The 19,734-nt window shown below is 44.7% G+C and overlaps 1 protein-coding gene across 2 annotated transcripts in view; it reads right to left on the bottom strand.

The window, feature by feature from the left end:
• The window catches only part of NWD1 (NACHT and WD repeat domain containing 1), an 88,828-nt gene extending 84,015 nt beyond the window's left edge, over nucleotides 1–4,813 (bottom strand). The window contains exons 1-3 of one of the 2 annotated variants that reach the window (XR_015879279.1): nucleotides 4,735–4,798; nucleotides 1,153–1,238; nucleotides 859–975 (exon numbers count right to left, since the gene is read on the bottom strand). Coding sequence is in view for 1 of the 2 variants with exons in the window: in XM_088478566.1 (XP_088334692.1) it covers nucleotides 859–975; nucleotides 1,153–1,236 (201 nt within the window). In the remaining variant the exon portion in view is untranslated. Of the gene's footprint in view, nucleotides 1–858; nucleotides 976–1,152; nucleotides 1,239–4,734 lie in introns of both variants that reach the window. The other variant, XM_088478566.1, reaches the window with a different exon arrangement.
• Nucleotides 4,814–19,734: the final 14,921 nt, after the last annotated feature.

Consider the following 19,734-nt stretch of genomic DNA (forward strand, 5'->3'; position numbering starts at 1 on the left):
TTTCCACCAGGGACATAAGGTTGTGTGGTTGTACTTTCATGCTATCTTATGATTTTTATTAACAATTGTTTCTTAACATTTATTTATACCACACCAGCATACCCTATAGCGCTTTACAGGTGGGGAGAATCACAGTCATAAAACAATCTATACATATGTCATTTGTAGCAAGATCCTGACAAATAATGCTCATTTCTAGTTAGCTCTTGTTGACAAATGGGGCCATGAGTTTCATATCAATTTTATAACTTACATATCTGACAATAAGGAAACCCAAAAATCAGAATCTGGGATTTGAACCCCAGGTTTCACATGCTTGTCCAACATCACTACTTTTCATCTATTCCATAAGACATTAAAAAAATAGTAATAACAGTGTCCATTGTATTTATGTTACTCTAACACCATCTATAATTTGCCATAGGGAGCTCATGAAAGTCATTCCTGATAAATGTATTGTGTGGACATGATCTATATCAAGCACAGCTCCCCTACAAATCCAAGGCTTGATAGTGAAATAGATCTTTAATGCAGGTGTACAGCTTATGTATTAAAATGGGAAAGTCAGGAAGAGTTATGTGATCTTTCAGAATATATTATCTTTCTATTTTCATCAGTTCTTTTTAATGTTTTCATTTCATTTAAAGTTAAGTTAACTATCTATGAAAGATGGAGGTACAGTAGTAATGTAATCTAAACCAGCTCTTTGTCAAAAAATGTGTCTTTTTTAAAAAAAGATCTCATATTTCTAAAGTCAGTCAGACATGCAGGCACATAAACAAACAAACACATGCATAAACACAAACACACACAAATATAATAAAATGACTGCAATAGAGAGAACTGGAAAATACTTACAATAAAATAGGGTCCAATAGAGGTTCTCTGACAGATTTCAATCTCTTTCAGGCAAAGATCTGTAGTTATATGATCCACTGAAGCATAATCTCGGACTCCCCAACGCATGTCCACCACCTATGGGAAGGCACATTGTACAGAACATCCATTGACATTAGAAGCACAGAAAGGTAAAGATTAGTCAGTGTTACATGTATGCCTTGTACAAATAGAGTATTTTAATTAACTGCTTTTCAAGCTGCTGTCGGCAACAGGCCATGAGTCAGTGTAGAAAAACATTGCTGAATCTTTTACCTCAAATGTCAGCCCATGTTTCTGGCAGAAGGCTTGCACCTCGGGGTAGGCCAATTCCATCAATGCATTGCGTTCCTCTGCCATATCTGAAAGGAATATACATTGATAAATCACTACAATAAGGACATATGTCAGAGATAAAAAATTTACCGACAATTAGCAGTAGAGAGCCATTTGTGTTATTTATGAAGAGAAAGGAAATCTGCTTAATTTACACTCATTCCAATAAAAGCAATTAACTAACAGGAATATACAGTCAGGTCCATAAATATTGGGACATTGACAGAATTTTCAGATTTTGGCCTCTATTCACCACCACAATGGTTTTGAAATGAAACAAACAATATGTGCTTTAACTGCAGACTTTCAGATTTAATTTGAGGGTAATTACATCCAAATCGGGTGAACGGTGTAGGAATTACAACAGTTTCAATATGTGCCTCCCACTTTTTAAGGGGCCAAAAGTAAAGGGACTATCAACTCAAAAGCTATTTCATGGACAGGTGTGGGCTATTCCCTCGTTATTTCATTATCAATTAAGCAGGTAAAAGGTCTGGAGTTGATTCTAGGTGTGACATTTGCATTTGGAATCAGTTGCTGTCGACTCTCAATATGAGATCCAAAGAGCTGTCACTATAAGTGAAGCAAGCCATCATTAGGCTGAAAAATGAAAACAAACCCATCAAAGAGATTGCAAAAACATTAGGTGTGGCCAAATCAACTGTTTGGAACATTCTTAAAAAGAAAGAACGCACCGGAGAGCTCAGCAACACCAAAAGACCCAGAAGACCACGGAAAACAACTGTGGTGGATGACAAAAGAATTATTTCCCTGGTGAAGAAAAACCCCTTCACAACAGTTGGCCAAATCAAGAACACTCTCCAGGAGGTAGATGTATATGTGCCAAAGTCAACAATCAAGAGAAGACTTCACAAGAGTGAATATAGAGGGTTCACCACAAGATGCAAACCATTGGTGAGCCACAAAAACAGGAAGACCAGATTAGAGTTTGCCAAACAACATCTAAAAAAGCCATTACAGTTCTGGAACAACATCCTATTGACAGATGAGACAAAGATCAACTTGTACCAGAGTGATGGGAAGAGAAGAGAAGGAAAGGAACTGCTCATGATCCAAAACATACCACCTCATCAGTGAAGCATGGTGGTGGTAGTGTCATGGCATGGGCATGTATGGCTGCCAATGGAACTGGTTCCCTTGTATTTATTGATGATGTGACTGCTGACAAAATCAGCAGAATGAATTCTGAAGTGTTTCGGGCAATATTATATGCTCATATTCAGTCAAACTCATTGGACAGTGCTTCACAGTGCAGATGGACAATGACCCGAAGCATACTGCAAAAGCAACCAAAGAGTTTTTTAAGGCTAAAAAGTGGAATGTTATGCAATGGCCATGTCAATCCCCTGACCTGAATCCGATTGAGCATGCATTTCACTTGATGAAGACAAAACTGAAGGGAAAATGCCCCAAGAACAAGCAGGAACTGGAGACATTTGCAGTAGAGGCCTGGCAGAGCATCACCAGGGATGAAACCCAGCGTCTGGTGATGTCTATGCATTCCAGACTTCAGGCTGTAATTGCCTGCAAAGGATTTTCAACAAAGTATTAAAAAGTGAAAGTTAGATTTAGGATTGTTTAGTTTGTCCCATTACTTTTGGCCCCTTAAAAAGTGGGAGGCACATATAGAAACCGTTGTAATTCCTACACCGTTCACCTCACTTGGATGTAATTGCCCTCATATTAAATCTGAAAGTCTGCAGTTAAAGCACATCTTGTTTGTCTCATTTCAAAGCCATTGTGGTGGTGAATAGAGGACAAAATATGAAAATTCTGTCAATGTCCCAATATTTATGGACCTGACTGTATGTGTCTATTACTGTTACATTAATAATGGTACACATAAATAGTGATATTATTATCTAATTTAAAAGAAAGGTACAACTTTTTTTTTTAAAGAAATGGACTTTTTTTTTACAGTTTGGTGTGTGTAAAAGTTTAACAACTAAATATAAGCATTTCCATACTGTGCATGTGTGCCAAAACACTTCCATATATCTGCAGTTCTCACCCCTGGAATGGCGGAAAGTGGGTGGGCAAGCATATGTTATGAACAGTAGGGGTGTGTTAATGTAAGTGTAGCATGCTCCCGAAGATGTGAGCTAATGACAGACATATTTCCCAGTTACTTTTCTTAGGTTTATCTTGTGTAGATACAGGAGGCCTGGTGAATAGCATAGGAAGTGGCATCAATGTTATCTTACTAAAGTAGGCACTAGCATGTCTAGATGTGTAATGCTGGGTAAACACTACACGATTTTTTTTTATGATTTTCCCGAATCCGACAGATCAGAATGACAGATCATGAAAATTGTCTAGTGTGTACCCCATACATGCCTACTCTCCCGGAAGTCACGGGAGGCTCCCGATTTTCCAGGTAACCCCCCGCACTCCCGGTAGAGTAGGCATTTCTCCCGCATTCTTGCCCACTTCCTAGTGCAGTGGGCAGAATGGGGAGAACTTCCGCGGCGATCGGGGGGTCTCCGTGCAGAGGACGGGGCTTAATGACGCAATTCTTCATGAATTGCGTAATTTGGCCCACACCCTATTTAAATTTAAGCCAATCGCGTCAATTTACAGTGAGGGGCGGGACTTAATGACATGAATCATCAGGCCACGCCCCCCTAACGCCACCCTCCTGCTTCTGTTATACGGGTTTCTTACAGGAAGAGAGAAAAAAAGGTAGGCAAGTATGGTGTACCCATTATGTCGTTATGTGGGCCTTAACAGAGATTCACTGATAGAGAGATGGTGAGAAAGTCAGTTTTCCATAACTAATAACAATAAGAACAGCCGCTCTGTACATATGTGGTTAGTGGTGCCCATGTGCACTAAGGGCCTGATTCAGAGATGGACACTAATGCGATCACAGCTGCGTTTTCGTCCACAACTCAGCTGCGAAAATATGGTACTGTCTGCAAAGATCACCTAAGCATAAATACGCCCACTGCTGCCTTCTTACCTGCATGCGACGACGCATATGTGCATAAATATCGGTAACATTGATGCAGATCGAGCGGCCATCTTGCCCTTGCAGTAGGTCTGACCAGCCGCAGACTTGGCAGCACTCCTCTCACGCAGAGGGCTCTCATGCTACGTAGGAGATTACAAGGGCTAAGTTATGCACGCCCATGTAACAGCGTTTAAACGCAAAGACACACCTGCATTTTGCTGTTCACCTCCATTACCATCTCCAAACGGCATCCTCCTGTCACTCACTTTGCAATGGATTTATATGTGCATCCATAATCGTACTGCAAACGCTGCGCACACGCAGTGCGGCTTATAAACATGCATGATGGCAAACAATCGCTCGATCTGCATATGTAATCGTCATTGTGTTCCTCTCTGAATCAGGCCCTAAGCCTTAGAATGGGTGAATATCTAAGACTGCAAACTGGTATAGGACAGCACTGCAGATGATTGTTAATGTATAACGACCATAACTCCCAGTAGATTGTGATCAGTGCATCTCATTTACTTGATCTCAATTGCTCTTACCTGAAAAAGTGGAGCTTATGAATAGACGCACAATGTTGGATCGCTCGGTGGGAAGAATTACAGATTTTCCTTGGAGTATGTCCTTTATGGTCCCTGGGTCCATTTTGCTGCATAGAACATGTTTATATGAATAGAAATATAGATACTTTGTTATCATGATATTGGTAGTTTTCTCACAATGACTAACCAATGCACTGGCAAAAAGAAGTACCTTTTCCCAGCATGTATGACCATTTTTTCTAACCATTCATGCCTTTCAGGTGGGCTTTTATAGAATAAATTAAGTATATTTTATCTAGCTAAACACAAGTGCACTGCATAAAACTCAATCTACGCAGTGTTCTAGAGTCAAGAAGTGTAGTGTAAAATGCAGGGATGCAATCGGGAAGCCGGCTGACATTATACCGACAGCCGGCTTCCCGACTGTCATATCCCGGCGAGGGTGAAATGTCCCGCGTCTAGATGTAGACGCCGCTCATTTCACCGACGCTGGGAGACTGGCGCCCGGCATCCCGATCGAAGGGATGCCGGGCACCGTGAGCGGACAGCCGCGAGGGGGGGGAGGGTTAGGTTTAGGGCTCCCAGGGGGGGGACTTAGGGTTAGGCACCCCCCTGGGAGGGTTAGGATTAGGCTAGGGGAAGGGGAGGTTAGGGTTAGGCACCCCCGGGGGGAAGTTAGGGTTAGGCACCCCCACCGGGGGACTTAGGTTTAGGCACCGGGGAAGGGGGGGTTAGGTTTAGGCACTTAGAGGGGGGTTAGGGTTAGGCCCTTGGGGGGGAGGTTAGGGTTAGGCACCAATAAGGGAGGGTAAGGGTTAGGGGGGTAGGTTAGTTCATACTTACCTGGGGACAATCGGGATTTCCAGCACTGTCGGGCTGCCGCTGCCGGGATCTCTTCATCTGTCTGCCTGACGCTGCCGGGAATCGAACTGCTGGCCATGCGGCCAGCGGTATTACATACCGCTTCCAAGATGCACATACCCAGGGCCACCATCAGAGGGGTACAGGCAGTGGTAGAAGTAGTGGTAGCGGTTCCCACTATTGAAGTCAATGGAGGGAACCGTTCATTGGCTGAGAGAGGCGGAGGCTCGCCTCTATCAGCCAATGAACACTCAGCCAATGCATTTCTATAGGAAATCACTGCCACCCCAGAGGATGTGTAAACATCAAAATGCTCTGTGTGGCCACCCACTACAACCAGAATGTAACCCTAAATGCCTAATATCCTGCCTTTATGCTCCATTAAATATATCATCCTACAGCATGAAATCTTTGCATCATGCACAGTATAAGAAGAATGACTACAGCTACGTTGCAGTCGAAGGGCTATACGTCTCAGTTATTGTTAGCAGTCTGTTCTTAGAAACCCATTTAGCAACAGAGTCATAGTTAGACTAAATAATAACTGCACACACGTAGAAATGGTTTACATCATCACTTAGTTACCTGAGAGATCTGTTTTCTTCTTAGAAACAGTTCAGTGTAAGAAAACAACGTATTTAAATATTTCAAAAACCACACTTCATCTTCATACTCAGCTGCCCATCTGCAATGTATATGCTTTCCCAGGGATAAATGGATTTCAATGTAAAAAACAATACATGCAAAAAAAATTACTTTTCTTACAGTCGTAAGTTTGGCATGTTGAAGGTACAGTTGCCATAAAAATGTGGACTGTTGTTGTGTACAGGTGAGTACAGTCAGTATGAGAGACATGTAATGTGTGTGACAATATCCTATCTCTATAACAACAAATGTTTTCTCCCAGGGACAATATAAATGAGTCTTCTGGGAGCCGGGGAACCTGTTGATCTCTGTTCACATGGCTTTGCACACATAGCTCAAAGCTCCCGTTCTTTGTGAGAGGGGCAGGTTGGACCAGTTATGGTCTGGGCCACTCTGTGAATACAGTTATCTTATTACCAAAGCAACAGCTTGTTACACTTACTCACTGTCCACAAACTCAGAAACTCCCCATTAATTTATGTATATAATTACTAAGGGGTGTCTTCAAAAAGAAAGAATACAATAATAATTACAGTGATTAAAGGATTATATATATATATATATAATATATATATATATAAATATATATGTCACAGCGCTGCCAAACTCTGGCTGCCACAGTCCCACTTAGACTGTCTCCACTGGCAGCCTGACTGGTCTACCTTCTCATCAGCCGACACCTGGGCTCTGTCCACAAGACAGCCTCTAGGTGTGGTCAAACTTAGTTTTTCTACTCTGTGTGGTTGGATTCCTCCAGCCCCACACAGAATCCATGAGACCTCGACCCCCCTAGTATGTCTTCTGGAATCCAATGTTACCACTCTGTGAAGTTTTCGTCCAAATCCATCCAGTGTAAGGCCCAGAACAGGCTCCCCAGGTCAAAGTGTACACCAACGGGAGGTCCGACTGGGACCTCAACCCCCCTAAAACCTGGCCAACTGGACCACTTCTCGCTTGTTTCATCCCAAACGGTGCAGGGGTGTCCGAATGTATAACCAGACAGGCAAACAAACAGATATAAAACAAACAAACATTTTATATATGAGATGTGGCATTTTCATTAACAGAAGTTCAAATAATGGGCCAATCATCAATTTTTCTGTATTATGGACACCATTTTTCTATGGTTCCCGAATGAGTCCAGAAACAAAGCTAAGTGCATATTGAGAATTAACTTTTTTCTGGCATTTTTAATAATGACCATCTATTTTGTCACTCTCCTTCCCTATGTTAAATAATAGAGATGCATCATATCCTTTTCAAATCTCTGAATAATAAGTCATAGGACCTCATTCTGAGCCGCTCGCAAAAAGTGAGCACTCACTCTGAATGAGGGCGGCCACTTTTTTTTTTTTAAAGTCGGCCTCGTGCCACAGCTTTTGCGAGCGGCCAGGTGATGGTCGCGATGGTCGCGACCATCGCGCTTGCAACGAGATTCTTGTGGTAGGGTCTCGTCTTCCGCAAGCCTGTGAGCTTCCTGCTCTAATAGAGCAGGAAGCTCACTACTGACATCACGAGTGATGTCAGTAGGGCCGCCCACAAACTGCAGGTTTTCCTTCAGGAACGCCTCAGTTTGTCCAGCTACCCCCCCGCCCCGCCTACAAAACGTGGTGAGCTGTCGATCAACATCGACAGCCGCCCCGTTTGTAGCGAGCCCCGAAGCGAGTGAAGTTCTCACTCGCTACGGGGCTTGAGCACGCGCATTGCGCAAGCCGTGCGTGCCCAATGCACAACCATCGACCCGCTTGCGAGCGGGTCTGAATGAAGCCCATAGTTCATTGTCATAATCTTTCCTCAGGGTGTATTTTTTTCCCCAAGAGTCTGAATTTTAAGACAATAAATTTTAAGGCCACTTAGGGCCTGATTCAGAGCTGAACGCTCTGACCAGAGCTCTCGCTCTGAATCAGGGCCCTCCTCCATGAAAATGGAGCGGCATCCCGGCCGCTCGTATAACTGTGGGTGACCACCCACAGCATATGCGAGCGGCCAAAAAGATGGTCACGATGGTCTTGACCATCGGACTTGCGACGGAGACCCTGCGGTAGGGTCTCCCTGCCGCAAGCCCTGGAGTGATTTTGGCTCTATCAGAGCCAAAATCACTCCCACTGACATCACTAGTGATGTCAGTGGGGCCGGCTTCAGACGGTCGGCGTTCCCATGGGAACGCCTCCATCTGGCAGGCACGCCCCCGGCACGCCCACCAAAGGGGGCGTGCTGTCAATCAACATCGACAGCACGCCCCTTTGGTGCGAGACCCGGAGCGATGGAAAGCCCGTCGCTCCCCGGGTCTCGCGCATGCGCACGACGGAGCTCCCTCCGTCGTGCGCATGCGCAGTGGGGAACATCGACCCGCTTGCGAGCGTACTGACGCTCACGAGCGGGTCTGAATGACCCCCTTAGAGCATTTAAATGAGTACTTATGAATGCGTTTTTTGAAGTTGGTGCAAAGAGTAAAATATAAACCAGGAGGTTTAGGGGTCAATCCTATTCCGTGCGAAGGGTGTGATGTGCCGGTCCGTTGACGGCATTTTAACGTCGTTGCAACGGCACATTGCACCCTTTGCAGCCCGACTCGACCCTAAATTTGCCAAACTTTGCTCGCTGCCCTATGGGGCTACGCGCAATGTTTGGCGAATCCGGGCTGCTGTAAAGTGCGGCCACTGTCGTGATGACTCGCACTGGCAAGATCACTGCACGGAATAGTATTGACCCTTTAATATGTAGGTCCAAAAAAAACGTTTGAGGTCTGGCTAGCAGTATGCATAAAAATAAGAGTAAAATAATTGGAGTACTTGAGAAAATTCTCCAGTTCCACCATATTCCCAGTTTAAATTTACATTTGTATATATAATCACTAAAAGGATTGCTGTAAAAATTTCTCCCAGAAGCCCATAGGGAGATTTGCCAAACTGGCAGACAGGTTTCTTTAGAGAGTTCTGTAATGATTCCAAGATGTTGCAAACAGCAGTCATTTAAAATAGTTGTGACCGAATACAATTTTAATCAATGCCACTGAAAAGGAGATATTACCACAGAAGATTAGAGTAAAAAAATAAAACTGCTTCAATACATTACATATGATCAGTGACTTAAGGTGTGTACACAAGGAACGATCGACAACGATAACGATATCGTTGTTCGATCTCCCGGGTGTGCAGTGTACCTTTTCCTGTGTACTCTCTCGTGTATGCTGTCATCATCGTTACTCAGCATCACACATCAAGTGCTGGTATACACTGCTACTCCGCATGTCATATCAAGGGCTGGTTATTACTGCTACTCAGCATCACACATCAAGTGCTGGTATACACTGCTACTCCGCATGTCATATCAAGGGCTGGTTATTACTGCTACTCAGCATCTCACATCAAGTGCTGGTAATTTTTTTTTAATTCAATAATTTTTTATTGAAATTTTTTAACATACATACAGAACAAAAACAGAATATACAGCAATTAATAAGGATTAAATATGGAAAAAAATATAGCATACAATGAGCAAGTGTGTAAATTTGAACATAATAGTATATTATGGTATAGAATAACAGGATATATGGAATACTACTTATCATATAAATTTATCAAGTGCTGGTATTCAACCCCTACTTCACGTGTCATATCAAGTGCCGGTTATTACCGCTACTCAGCGTCTCACATCAAGTGAAGTTTACCATCGCTAATCTACATCTCATATCAAGTACAACCTACCATCGCTATTCAGCATCTCATATGAAGTACTGGTTATCCTCACTACTAGCACATCGATTTCCAAAGTACCTTTCTCCACTCACTGGTTTCGGGATCTATTATAACTATTCTTCCAACATTATCAGTGCCTGTATAATCCTCCCATGTCTATCTCCATGTTTTCTCCAGGTACCTATCCCAGGGGCCGCGACCTGTTCACCTGGTGCAGTGAAACCCACATCCTGATTGGAGGGGTCAATGGTGAAGATCATCAGGTGGACTAGACTCTGTGCCTTGGGGTAGGTCTCGCCAACACCTGGAAGAGACATATGAAGAGGACTTATGTATTGCCTTCCCATTTCCTATCACCCGCTGCCCTTGGCCCCCCGGTCCGTGTACAAACTACAGAAGCCCTTAAACACCAGGGTTCGACAGTATATAAACAAATAAGCAATACAAGAAAGCCGTGACTCACAGTACGACATAAGACTTAGCAGGACAAGGACAAACTTTATAAATGTTCTGCATCAGGGCAGCAGAGACCAAGGGGGTATGGCATATATGATAGTATAAGTAAATGAAGGAAAAGCACATGAGGGAAGAGGGCCCTGCTTGTGAGAGCTTACATATATATATATATATATATATATATATATATATTTATTTTTATTTTTTTATTTTTTGGGGGGGGGGTTGGGCAAACCGGTATATTGCCTAGGGCCCCATGTGGTCTAAATTCGGCTCTGATGGGAGTAAATGACAATCAGCCATTTGCTCCCAAACACTGGAAAACGGATGAAAGCTATCATTAAGACAAGTTGTTTAAATCAAACAGATTTAACCAACTTGCCTGAACGACCTTTTTCGTGGTGTTTGGGAGAAAATTGCTGATTGTCATTTGCTCCCATACCATACATTGGAGGTAAGTTGGTCTGGTGTACGGCCAGCTTTAGGCTCTGTGTTATAATTAGTGGGTGCTGGTAGTGGGGACTGATTGTACAAAAATAAAGGAACTAATTTGTTCCTTCAAAATCCCTCTGCTATTTAGGGACTTCAGTGGTTCCAACTTCCAAGTTTGGCAAATGCTCTCAGGGGCTATTGGGATTTCTTTGTTTGGTCCAATCAATTTTTAGTTCTATATATACAAATGGAAATAATAATTTATATTGATCTTATTTTATTTGGACTGGGAATACGGTGAAACTGAAGAATTGGATTAAATACTTCAAACATTTTTATCTTATTTTTGCACATACTTTAAGTAGAGAGCAGTTTTCTTGGACTTTTGTATTAAACCTAGAGATTCATATCCGACTTTTTGCATTAAATTCAAAGTGTCCATCACAAAAACTTTTTGAAAATGCTCAAATTAGTCCTAAAAGTTCTTGATTTAAGACTATACTGGAAAGTCATCTCTGGAGGGTAAAAAAGAACTGCAGCCTGGGCAGAGATTATCAAAAAGAAACAATCTGTATTGTGTGAGATTTAAAGAGTATATGGGCCAGGGACGTTTCTAGAGAGGAGGGGGCCCATGTGCAATCTCCGACACAGGCCCCCTCCTCTCTGTCCGGCGTCAGGAAGCGCACTGAGCTGTGCACGGACAGCACCAGAGTTATAGGCTCTGAGCACTAGAGTGCGCCCAGAGTCTGTACTGCGCATGCGCAAACGACAGGAAAATGGCCGCGGCTGCCATTTTCCAGTCGTTTTTACAGCGCTAAACCCCCTCGCCGACGTGGGACTCCGGAGAGGTAAGTAATACAATGGGTGCAGGGTGTGCGGTGCGGGGCCACCCTGGACCCAAGGGCCCGTGTGCCCCGCACACCCTGCACCCATTATAGATACACCCCTGTAAGGGGCTGATATAAGAGACAGTGTGGGATATAGGCGGGGACAAAGTATTGTGCTGGGGAAATGAGAAATTGGGGTAGACGGACGGTGGAGGTGTATGATGGAAACAGAAAAATGGGAGCGGATACGTCTATTCAGGATACAATAGGGATTAAAAAATGGAATCCATAAAACTGAAAAAATGGTTGAATATTAAAAATAGACCCAAGTCTCAAAACTAAATTGGCCCATTATTTCTGGAGAGAAAAATGTCAATAGCCATCAAACAGTTTGATTTCCCACAGTAGTATTTTATATAAAAGGAAATAATCTTCGGATATAGGACCTGATTCACTACTGATCGTAACTGCGATTGCAATAGTGATTACGCAAGCAATTCAACTACGATAGTATGCTAATCCATTGCGGTCACTATGCCATCGCAGCATAACATAAGGACGCCCACTTTACCATACATACATACGTAATGTTTAGCAAGGCTGCAGAACCATCGGTACAATCCAGTACCATCGCAGCCTCACGCACAGTTGCACAAGCTCTGACCTTACTCAGAAATTGCTAACTTCATCACACGCTATGAGTCCTCAGGCTGCATAGGCCATCACAGTGGATAATTTATGCATGCCCATGCAACGGCGTTCAAATGGACTGGCACGTCTGTGTTTCCCCGAACACCCCCCGTCACCTCCCACAAACAGCAGTTCCTGTCATTCACTCTGCGATGTGTCTACTTAGTCACTGCCCCGGCTCGCGTATGCGCACCGTGATGCATAAGCATGCTCAGAACGCAACAATCGGCTGATTGCGTGCAAAATCGCAGTTGCAATCGGTAGTGAATCAGGCCAATAGTTTACCTTATGTGAAGCTAGGCTTAATATATAGGCCGCACTCAGAAGCACATTTATGAACATCAGAGACATACATTTCTATGTCACAGTTTATCATTCTGCACATATAACTCTCTGTGTGCTTGTATATTCTCCCTGTGCTTGCCTGGGTTTCCTCCAGGCACTCCGGTTGCCTCCCACAATCCACAAATATACTGGTTAACTGGCTCCCAACAAAATTAACCCTAGTGTGTATGTGAGTGTGCATGTGATAGGAAACATATATTGTAAGCTCTACTGCGGAATATGTGTGTGCTATATAAATAACTGGCAATAAATTAACCCTATTTGGCATATTACAAATATCCAGTGGCGGTTCTAGGGGCGGGCAAGCAGAATTATCGCCCGGGGTGCTGTGACCTGATGGCGCGGCCACAGTCAGGACCTCATTCAGAGCCGGTCGCACAGAGCCTTCCAAACGGGGCGAGCTGTCAATCAACATCGACAGCTCGCCCCCTTTGGATCGAGACCCGCTACGACCGGCGCTGTCGGTCGTAGCGGGTCTCACGCATGCGCACGACGGCGCCGTCATTCGCATGCTCTGCGGGGGGGCCATCGACCCGGTCCGAGCGCATCGGCGCTAATGACCGAGTCTGAATGACTCCCTTGGAGCCGTCTAATCTGACGGCACCCGCCTGCCTCCATTTATAAGTTATGGCGACCGTGGCACCACCATTTTTACAAATGGCCATAACGCCATACCACTGGGAGTCCCAGTCTCCCAGAATGACACTGTCGTCGCGTATGGCATTCTGGAAGCGGCCGCTGGACAGAGAAGACAGAGGAGCAAGGAGGAGGGACATGTCTGCCTTCACAAGGTAAGTCTTAGGCAAATGGCTCCCACCCTGGTAAATGGCGCTTCCACCCGTGCAGAACAATTACTATTTTCTATATGCTTTTTTTGGTCACCCATGGTCACTCCCTTGAGTGCAGGGCAGCAAAGGAAACTCTCACCCTGAACTCCGCAAACTCTAGAACCAGCCCTGTAACTAGGCAGGAGGCACTAAAACACTAAAATCACATGCAAATTAGGATTTAGATTCATCTAACTGTATTGAAAGAAGTTATCCAAATCTTGGATGATCGGTACGGCATGGCAGTGCCCATAACCATACTTACTGACTTTTCTTATGTGCTCCGCGGGAGAGCAGACACTTTTAGGGGCAGGACCGGGTTCCCATGTGACGGTTTCACATCATTTAGCCCCACTTCCTCCATACGGAGCCGCGATTCCCGGCAATTATCTCCCCACCCTGTCCACTTCACTAGGAAGAGGGCTAGATGCGGCAGATCCGGATAATCTTCCAGGGGTGCGGGGGACTCCCTGAAAATTCTAGAGCCTCCTCCCATGTTTGGGAGAGTAGGTAAGTATGGCCCATAACAGTGGCACATAGCAGGCACAAAATCTCTTCACATATTATATCATCTCAATCACACATCTTGGATAATTAAATTACTCCCTTAAATGGGGACCACAGTATTCACTAACAGAACTAAAGCTAATGTTGTAACAATATCCATAGCTTATGCAGTATTTATACATGTAATATATATGAATATTGAATAATATATATACATGCATCCTGAAACTCACAATAACATCAGTGTGCTGTACAGGTAGCATGTATTGTAAGAGGTAAAGTACATTTAAGCAGATTACTTTCTAACTCCATGCAAAATGCATTTTAGTTACAATAAAATCATTTATAAGATAATAAAATCATTTTTGCTCATCCCTCTCTGTGCAGTGATCCGTGGAAAGATTTGGGGGAGGAGGATAATGGGACAGGAGATGCGCTATGACATACAGGTGAAGCACGTATATAAGAACAAGTTTCCCCTTATGCACCGTGAATATATTTGAGTATCTGACAAGTGCAACTGTCCCAAACTTCAAGATCGTCAAGAATATATATTGATGCCTTCAAGACATGTGAACCATGAACTCACTGTGAATAGGATTTTACTCTCCACACACAGTTACGTCAGAGCCTGGTCACAGCATGAGGATCTGCAGAAGCAACGCCTCAGTAATATGTGCAGAACATCCTCCTGAGGCCTCTGTGCAACTGATTCTTTGTTATGTTTGTGGAGTTGGAGAACACTACAGGCCCAATGCCATATACAATTAGCACAGGGAGAGCTGGGGACATACTGTAACAGGGAAATAACAACAGTGAGCACCTGTAGTCAGTAACAGCGCACATGGGAGACACTAGGCCTGGAATGTTGGAGAAATATGTCATAGGAACATAAAAAAGGTCACAAGCTCTTAGTGGAAATTACATTTTGTGATGTCCTGTGCCTATTGTGTCACAAATGCATAGTTTATATACAGGGCCGGATTAAGGGGGGGTGACAGGGGCGATCGTCCCTGGGCCCCCACACCCGGAGGGGTCCCCACACCCGGAGGGGCCCCCACACAGGGCAGTGTGACCCTGCCGAGAACAGGTGTCTAGTGACACCTGTTCCCGGATTGAGGCTCATTGCCGCGATTCGCTATTAATGTATACAGCTGCACAGTCAGTGCCGCTGCATACAGTGCAGAGCGTCTCCCGAGCAGTTTTGCCGGGAGGAGGTCACGCCCGCATGCCGGCTCTAAGGTAAGTCAGCGGCGGAGGCTTTGGGGGTGGGAGGGTAGAAGCCTTAGGGGGAGGGGGTGAAGCTCCGTGTGGCTGGAAGGGGCCCCCACAATTTAGTTGCCCTGGGGCCCCCACAAGACTTAATCCGGCCCTGTTTATATAGAAAGCACATTGATCTACACATCAAGATGTTGCATACTTGCCAACTCTCCCTCATTGTCAGGGAAACTCCCTGAAATAGTATCAATCACCCTGTCTCCCTGAAGAGCCCGACAATCTCCCTGATTGTACCTTACCCCCATTATGAAGTTGTTATATTAAAAAAACAGAGATATATACATTCAATTGGAATCATTAGTATAATTTCCCTGCATTGGTTATAAGGCACAATAGCCCTGATTGAGACGCGCTCGCAAGCGGGTCGATGGTCCCCCACTGCGTGTTCAAACGCCGGAGCTGGCTCCAGCGTGAGCGAGACCCAGCCAGCGACGGTCGCTCCGTCGCTACGGGTCTTGCACCAAAATGGGGCGGCTGTCGATTGTGATTGACAGCTCGCCCCATTTGGAGGCGGGCAGGGGGGGTGGCTGCCCAAACGGAGGCGTTCCTGAAGGAACACCTGCCGTTTGGGGGCGGCCTCAGTAGAGAGCTCTCGGCTCTATTAGAGCCGGAAGCTCACTGGGGCTTGCGATGGACAAGACCCTGCCACAAGGGTCTCGTTGCAAGCCCGATGGTCGCGACCATCACCTGGCCGCTTGCAAAAGCTGTGGGTGGTCATCCACAGCTTAGCGAGCGGCCAGTTAAAAAAAAAAAAAATGCCGCCCTGATTCAGAGTGAGCGCTCTGAAAGAGCGTCCGGCTCTGAATCAGGCCCAATGATCCCTATGGCTACAGACATTTTCTGAAAAGTATTAGTTTGTTTTCATCAACAAATAGATCTTATTTATCTGCTTTTGGGCTTGTTCTCATTTGGATGTAAGGCAATTTTTTGGCACACCTCTCAGATGTAGCAGTATAGTCCACTTTACCGCACGCTCATAGGTGCTGCTTTCACTATCTCCCTGAAACGTTTTTTCAAAAGTAGGTAAGTATGAGATGTTGGCATCTATGGGGTATGCAGAAGTTAGGGAGAAACTGTGCATATGAGGGCTAGTGAAATACGGGATAAATGTACTCATGCTAATCTCTAATTTTGCCTGTAGCCTAAAACTAGATTTTATTTTCTAGAAGGTATGTAAGATCGAAGGGTAGAGAAAGTGCCATTACCGGGGCCTTTCAGTGTTATTGGGTATATGATAAGGACTTGATTTTTAAATGTGCTTAGATGCGGCTTTTAAATATTTAATATGAAGGAACCACTTATTTTGCACAAATATAAGAATATAGAAAATAAAACCTAAAATATGGACATATTAAAAATGATTAATTCAGAATTTTGTTACTATTTCACACCCAATACGGCAGTTATAAGAATATGTTAACACTTAATTTAGACAAATAACATATTTATTTGTTATATGAAAATAACAATAATTAATTTCAATATTATTACATATTGCATCGCCAATAAAGTTAACCATTCATACCCACAAAACTACATTAAAATAACATAATAAAATAAGTACTTATGATCTTTCATCAGCTTGCAAGTGTGGGAACAGTGCTGGAGCAGCGCTCTGGGCCTGATTCAGAGCCGCTCGCAAAAAGCGAATCAGGGCGTGTTTTTTTTTTTTTTTGTTGCGGCCTCTTGGCCGCTCGCATAGCTGTGGGTTACCACCCACAGCTTATGCGAGCGGCCATGATGATGGTCGCGATGGTTAAGACCAACGCGACCATCGGGCTTGCGACGAGACCCTTGCGGTAGGGTCTCGTTGCCGCAAGCCCCAGTGGACTTCCTGCACTATTAGAGCAGGAAGTCCACCTACTGACATCACTAGTGATGTCAGTAGGGCCGCCCAGAAACGGAGGCATTCCTGCAGGAACGCCTCCATTTGCTCAGCCACCCCCCCGCCCCGCCTTCCAAACGGGGCAGCTGTCAATCAACATCGACAGCTGCCCCTTTTGGACGTGAGTGCCGGAGCGAATGCTTTTGCGCTCGCTCCGGTTTGCGCGTGCGCACTGGGCCACCATCGACCCGCTTGCGAGCGCATAGCGCTTGCGAGCGGGTCTGAATCAGGCCCACTGTGCGGCCCTGGTCCAGCCCAGCCACCCCAACAGGTGATGTCATTATGTAATGCTGAGGGGGCGGAGCTGCAGCACTATCTAGTAGAGCACTGATTGGAGCATCCTGAGGGTACTTCAGCCAGCTCTACAGGATACATGCCCACAGCATCCAAAGGACTGGCTGCAGATCCAGGCAAACTGCAAGCCAAACAGGTGCCATGGGGCAGATATGGTGCCACCCCCAGGGACTACTCATCCACCCCTAGTTATGGCCCTGCATGGGAATCGTGATATATGATTTGCCCGCTCTACTTCTTCCTAAGGCCCTTTCCTCTACAACTTTCCTCTTTTATACACCAAGCAGAGCTGAAATTACTGTATATACTTCTGCAAAATAAGAAATAACTCCAATGTCCCCTGTATCCCATGATTTAATTCATGACGAAGGTGAGTAGTAGGTACGACTTTGAAGTGACGTTTTTCTTTTTCCACCATGTACATTTACATCTGGGCTGCAGTCCTGCAAAACCTTGCAGAAAATATTGTTATGAGCTGTTATGAAAAGTGGAGGGTGGCGTACAGCTATATATGATCTAAGCAGGCAAAAAGTCAACCCCTGCTCATAATTAATGTGCTGTGAAACCAAATTATTTCTAGTTCTTAACAGACTCTCAGAAACAGAAGGCAGATGAATGGAGAAAATTTATGTGAATATACCAATATTCTAATATAAAATGACAGATAGTGGGCCTGATTCAGCAAGAATTGCAGTTGCTAATATGCACGCAATCGGCCGATTGTTGCTTTCTGCGCATGATTGGGCACGCACAGCAGATGTTAACTTCTGGAGCACGGAGCAAACAACAGCCTGAGTATGCCTGCCAGAGAATGGCTGCATGTCACAGGTCCAACTTGTCCTAGGAACAACACAGCAACGCAAGCTGTTAGCAACACTCCCACCTCGTGGCTACTGTATTCTGTGTATATTCAGCTTTCTATGGAGTTAGATTAAAAACTCAAAAGGGAGATTTACTACGGTGCAGTTTGACATGCTCTGATCTGTGGTTTTAATTAAACTGTGCAGTTTACTAATGGCCAAAATACACATCAAAACTGGCTGTTCTGTACACGCAATACTGTACCTATTTCTTTCAAACGTTACTGTATGCATTTAGATAAAGGAGGATGTCTGGGCAGCACCCAATAACATACCCTTACTCCTGCAGCCCAAGTAGAGAAAAGGGATTCCCATCCAACCTCATAGAATAGCAGGAAAAAAGATGAATATCTCCGGCGCTGGAGGAGTGTATAGCAACAATCTTGGTTATAAGTATAACCTGATAAAATGTATCTGTGACACAGTACTGTTACTAGACTGTCCCTTACTCTCCCCTAAAATGAGAGCTATACAGTGTCTAACCCATAGGCAAAAGCAGGGGATGGGGGGGTTCCGGTTGCTTGGAAAACTCCCTTCCCAACCGGCACCATGCCCTCGATAGATATAGTAATAGAATTTTACTAGTGCTGCATGTACTTCTCAGTATCACAAATAAAATCAATAGCACCACCTGTGGATCTTTAAACCAGGCTTGCCTACCCTCCCGATTTGGTCGGGAGCCTCCCGAATATCCCGACCCTCTCAGCTTCAGCCTGCCCCCTGAACTACGCGTCATCGTGGCTCCGCCCCCCGCTTCACAATGCCTTTATTTTCGGCATTGTGAAGAGGGGGTGGGGCCGTGATGACGTGTTCGTGCGGTCACGCCCTGCCCCCCCCCGAAACCGGTGTCATAGCCCGGCCACGCCCCCCGCTGTATGCTGGCATTCAGCTCACTCCCAAAAGGAGGGAGCTGAATGTTGGCATGTATGCTTTAAACATGTGTCAGCCTATAATAAATACACCTGTGCACCAACTAGGAGATCTGGAAAACATGCACTGTAAGGGGTGCACTGCTATAGTCCATCAATAAGGTTAATTATTAACACAATATCCAGCACTATCCAGTGCATGACAAGACCAATATGTACATACAGTATATGTCCAGGGTAGTGCTAAGTTCTTCTGCTACTCTCCCAGACTCCCGGAATTGCTTCAATACTCTGGAATGGAGCCCACATCTTTATTACTTTATTACCAGTTATTTATATAGCGCACACATATTCCGCAGCGCTTTACAGAGAATATTTTGGCCATTCACATCCGTCCCTGCCCCAGTGGAGCTTACAATCTATGTTCCCTACCACATGCTCACACACATACACACTATGGTCAATTTTGTAGGGAACCAATTAACCTACCAGTATATTTTTGGAGTGTGGGAGGAAACCGGAGTTC

The sequence above is a fragment of the Taudactylus pleione genome, unplaced genomic scaffold, assembly GCF_031769625.1.
Source record: "Taudactylus pleione unplaced genomic scaffold, aTauple2 ptg000214l, whole genome shotgun sequence".
Classification (NCBI taxonomy): domain Eukaryota; kingdom Metazoa; phylum Chordata; class Amphibia; order Anura; family Myobatrachidae; genus Taudactylus; species Taudactylus pleione.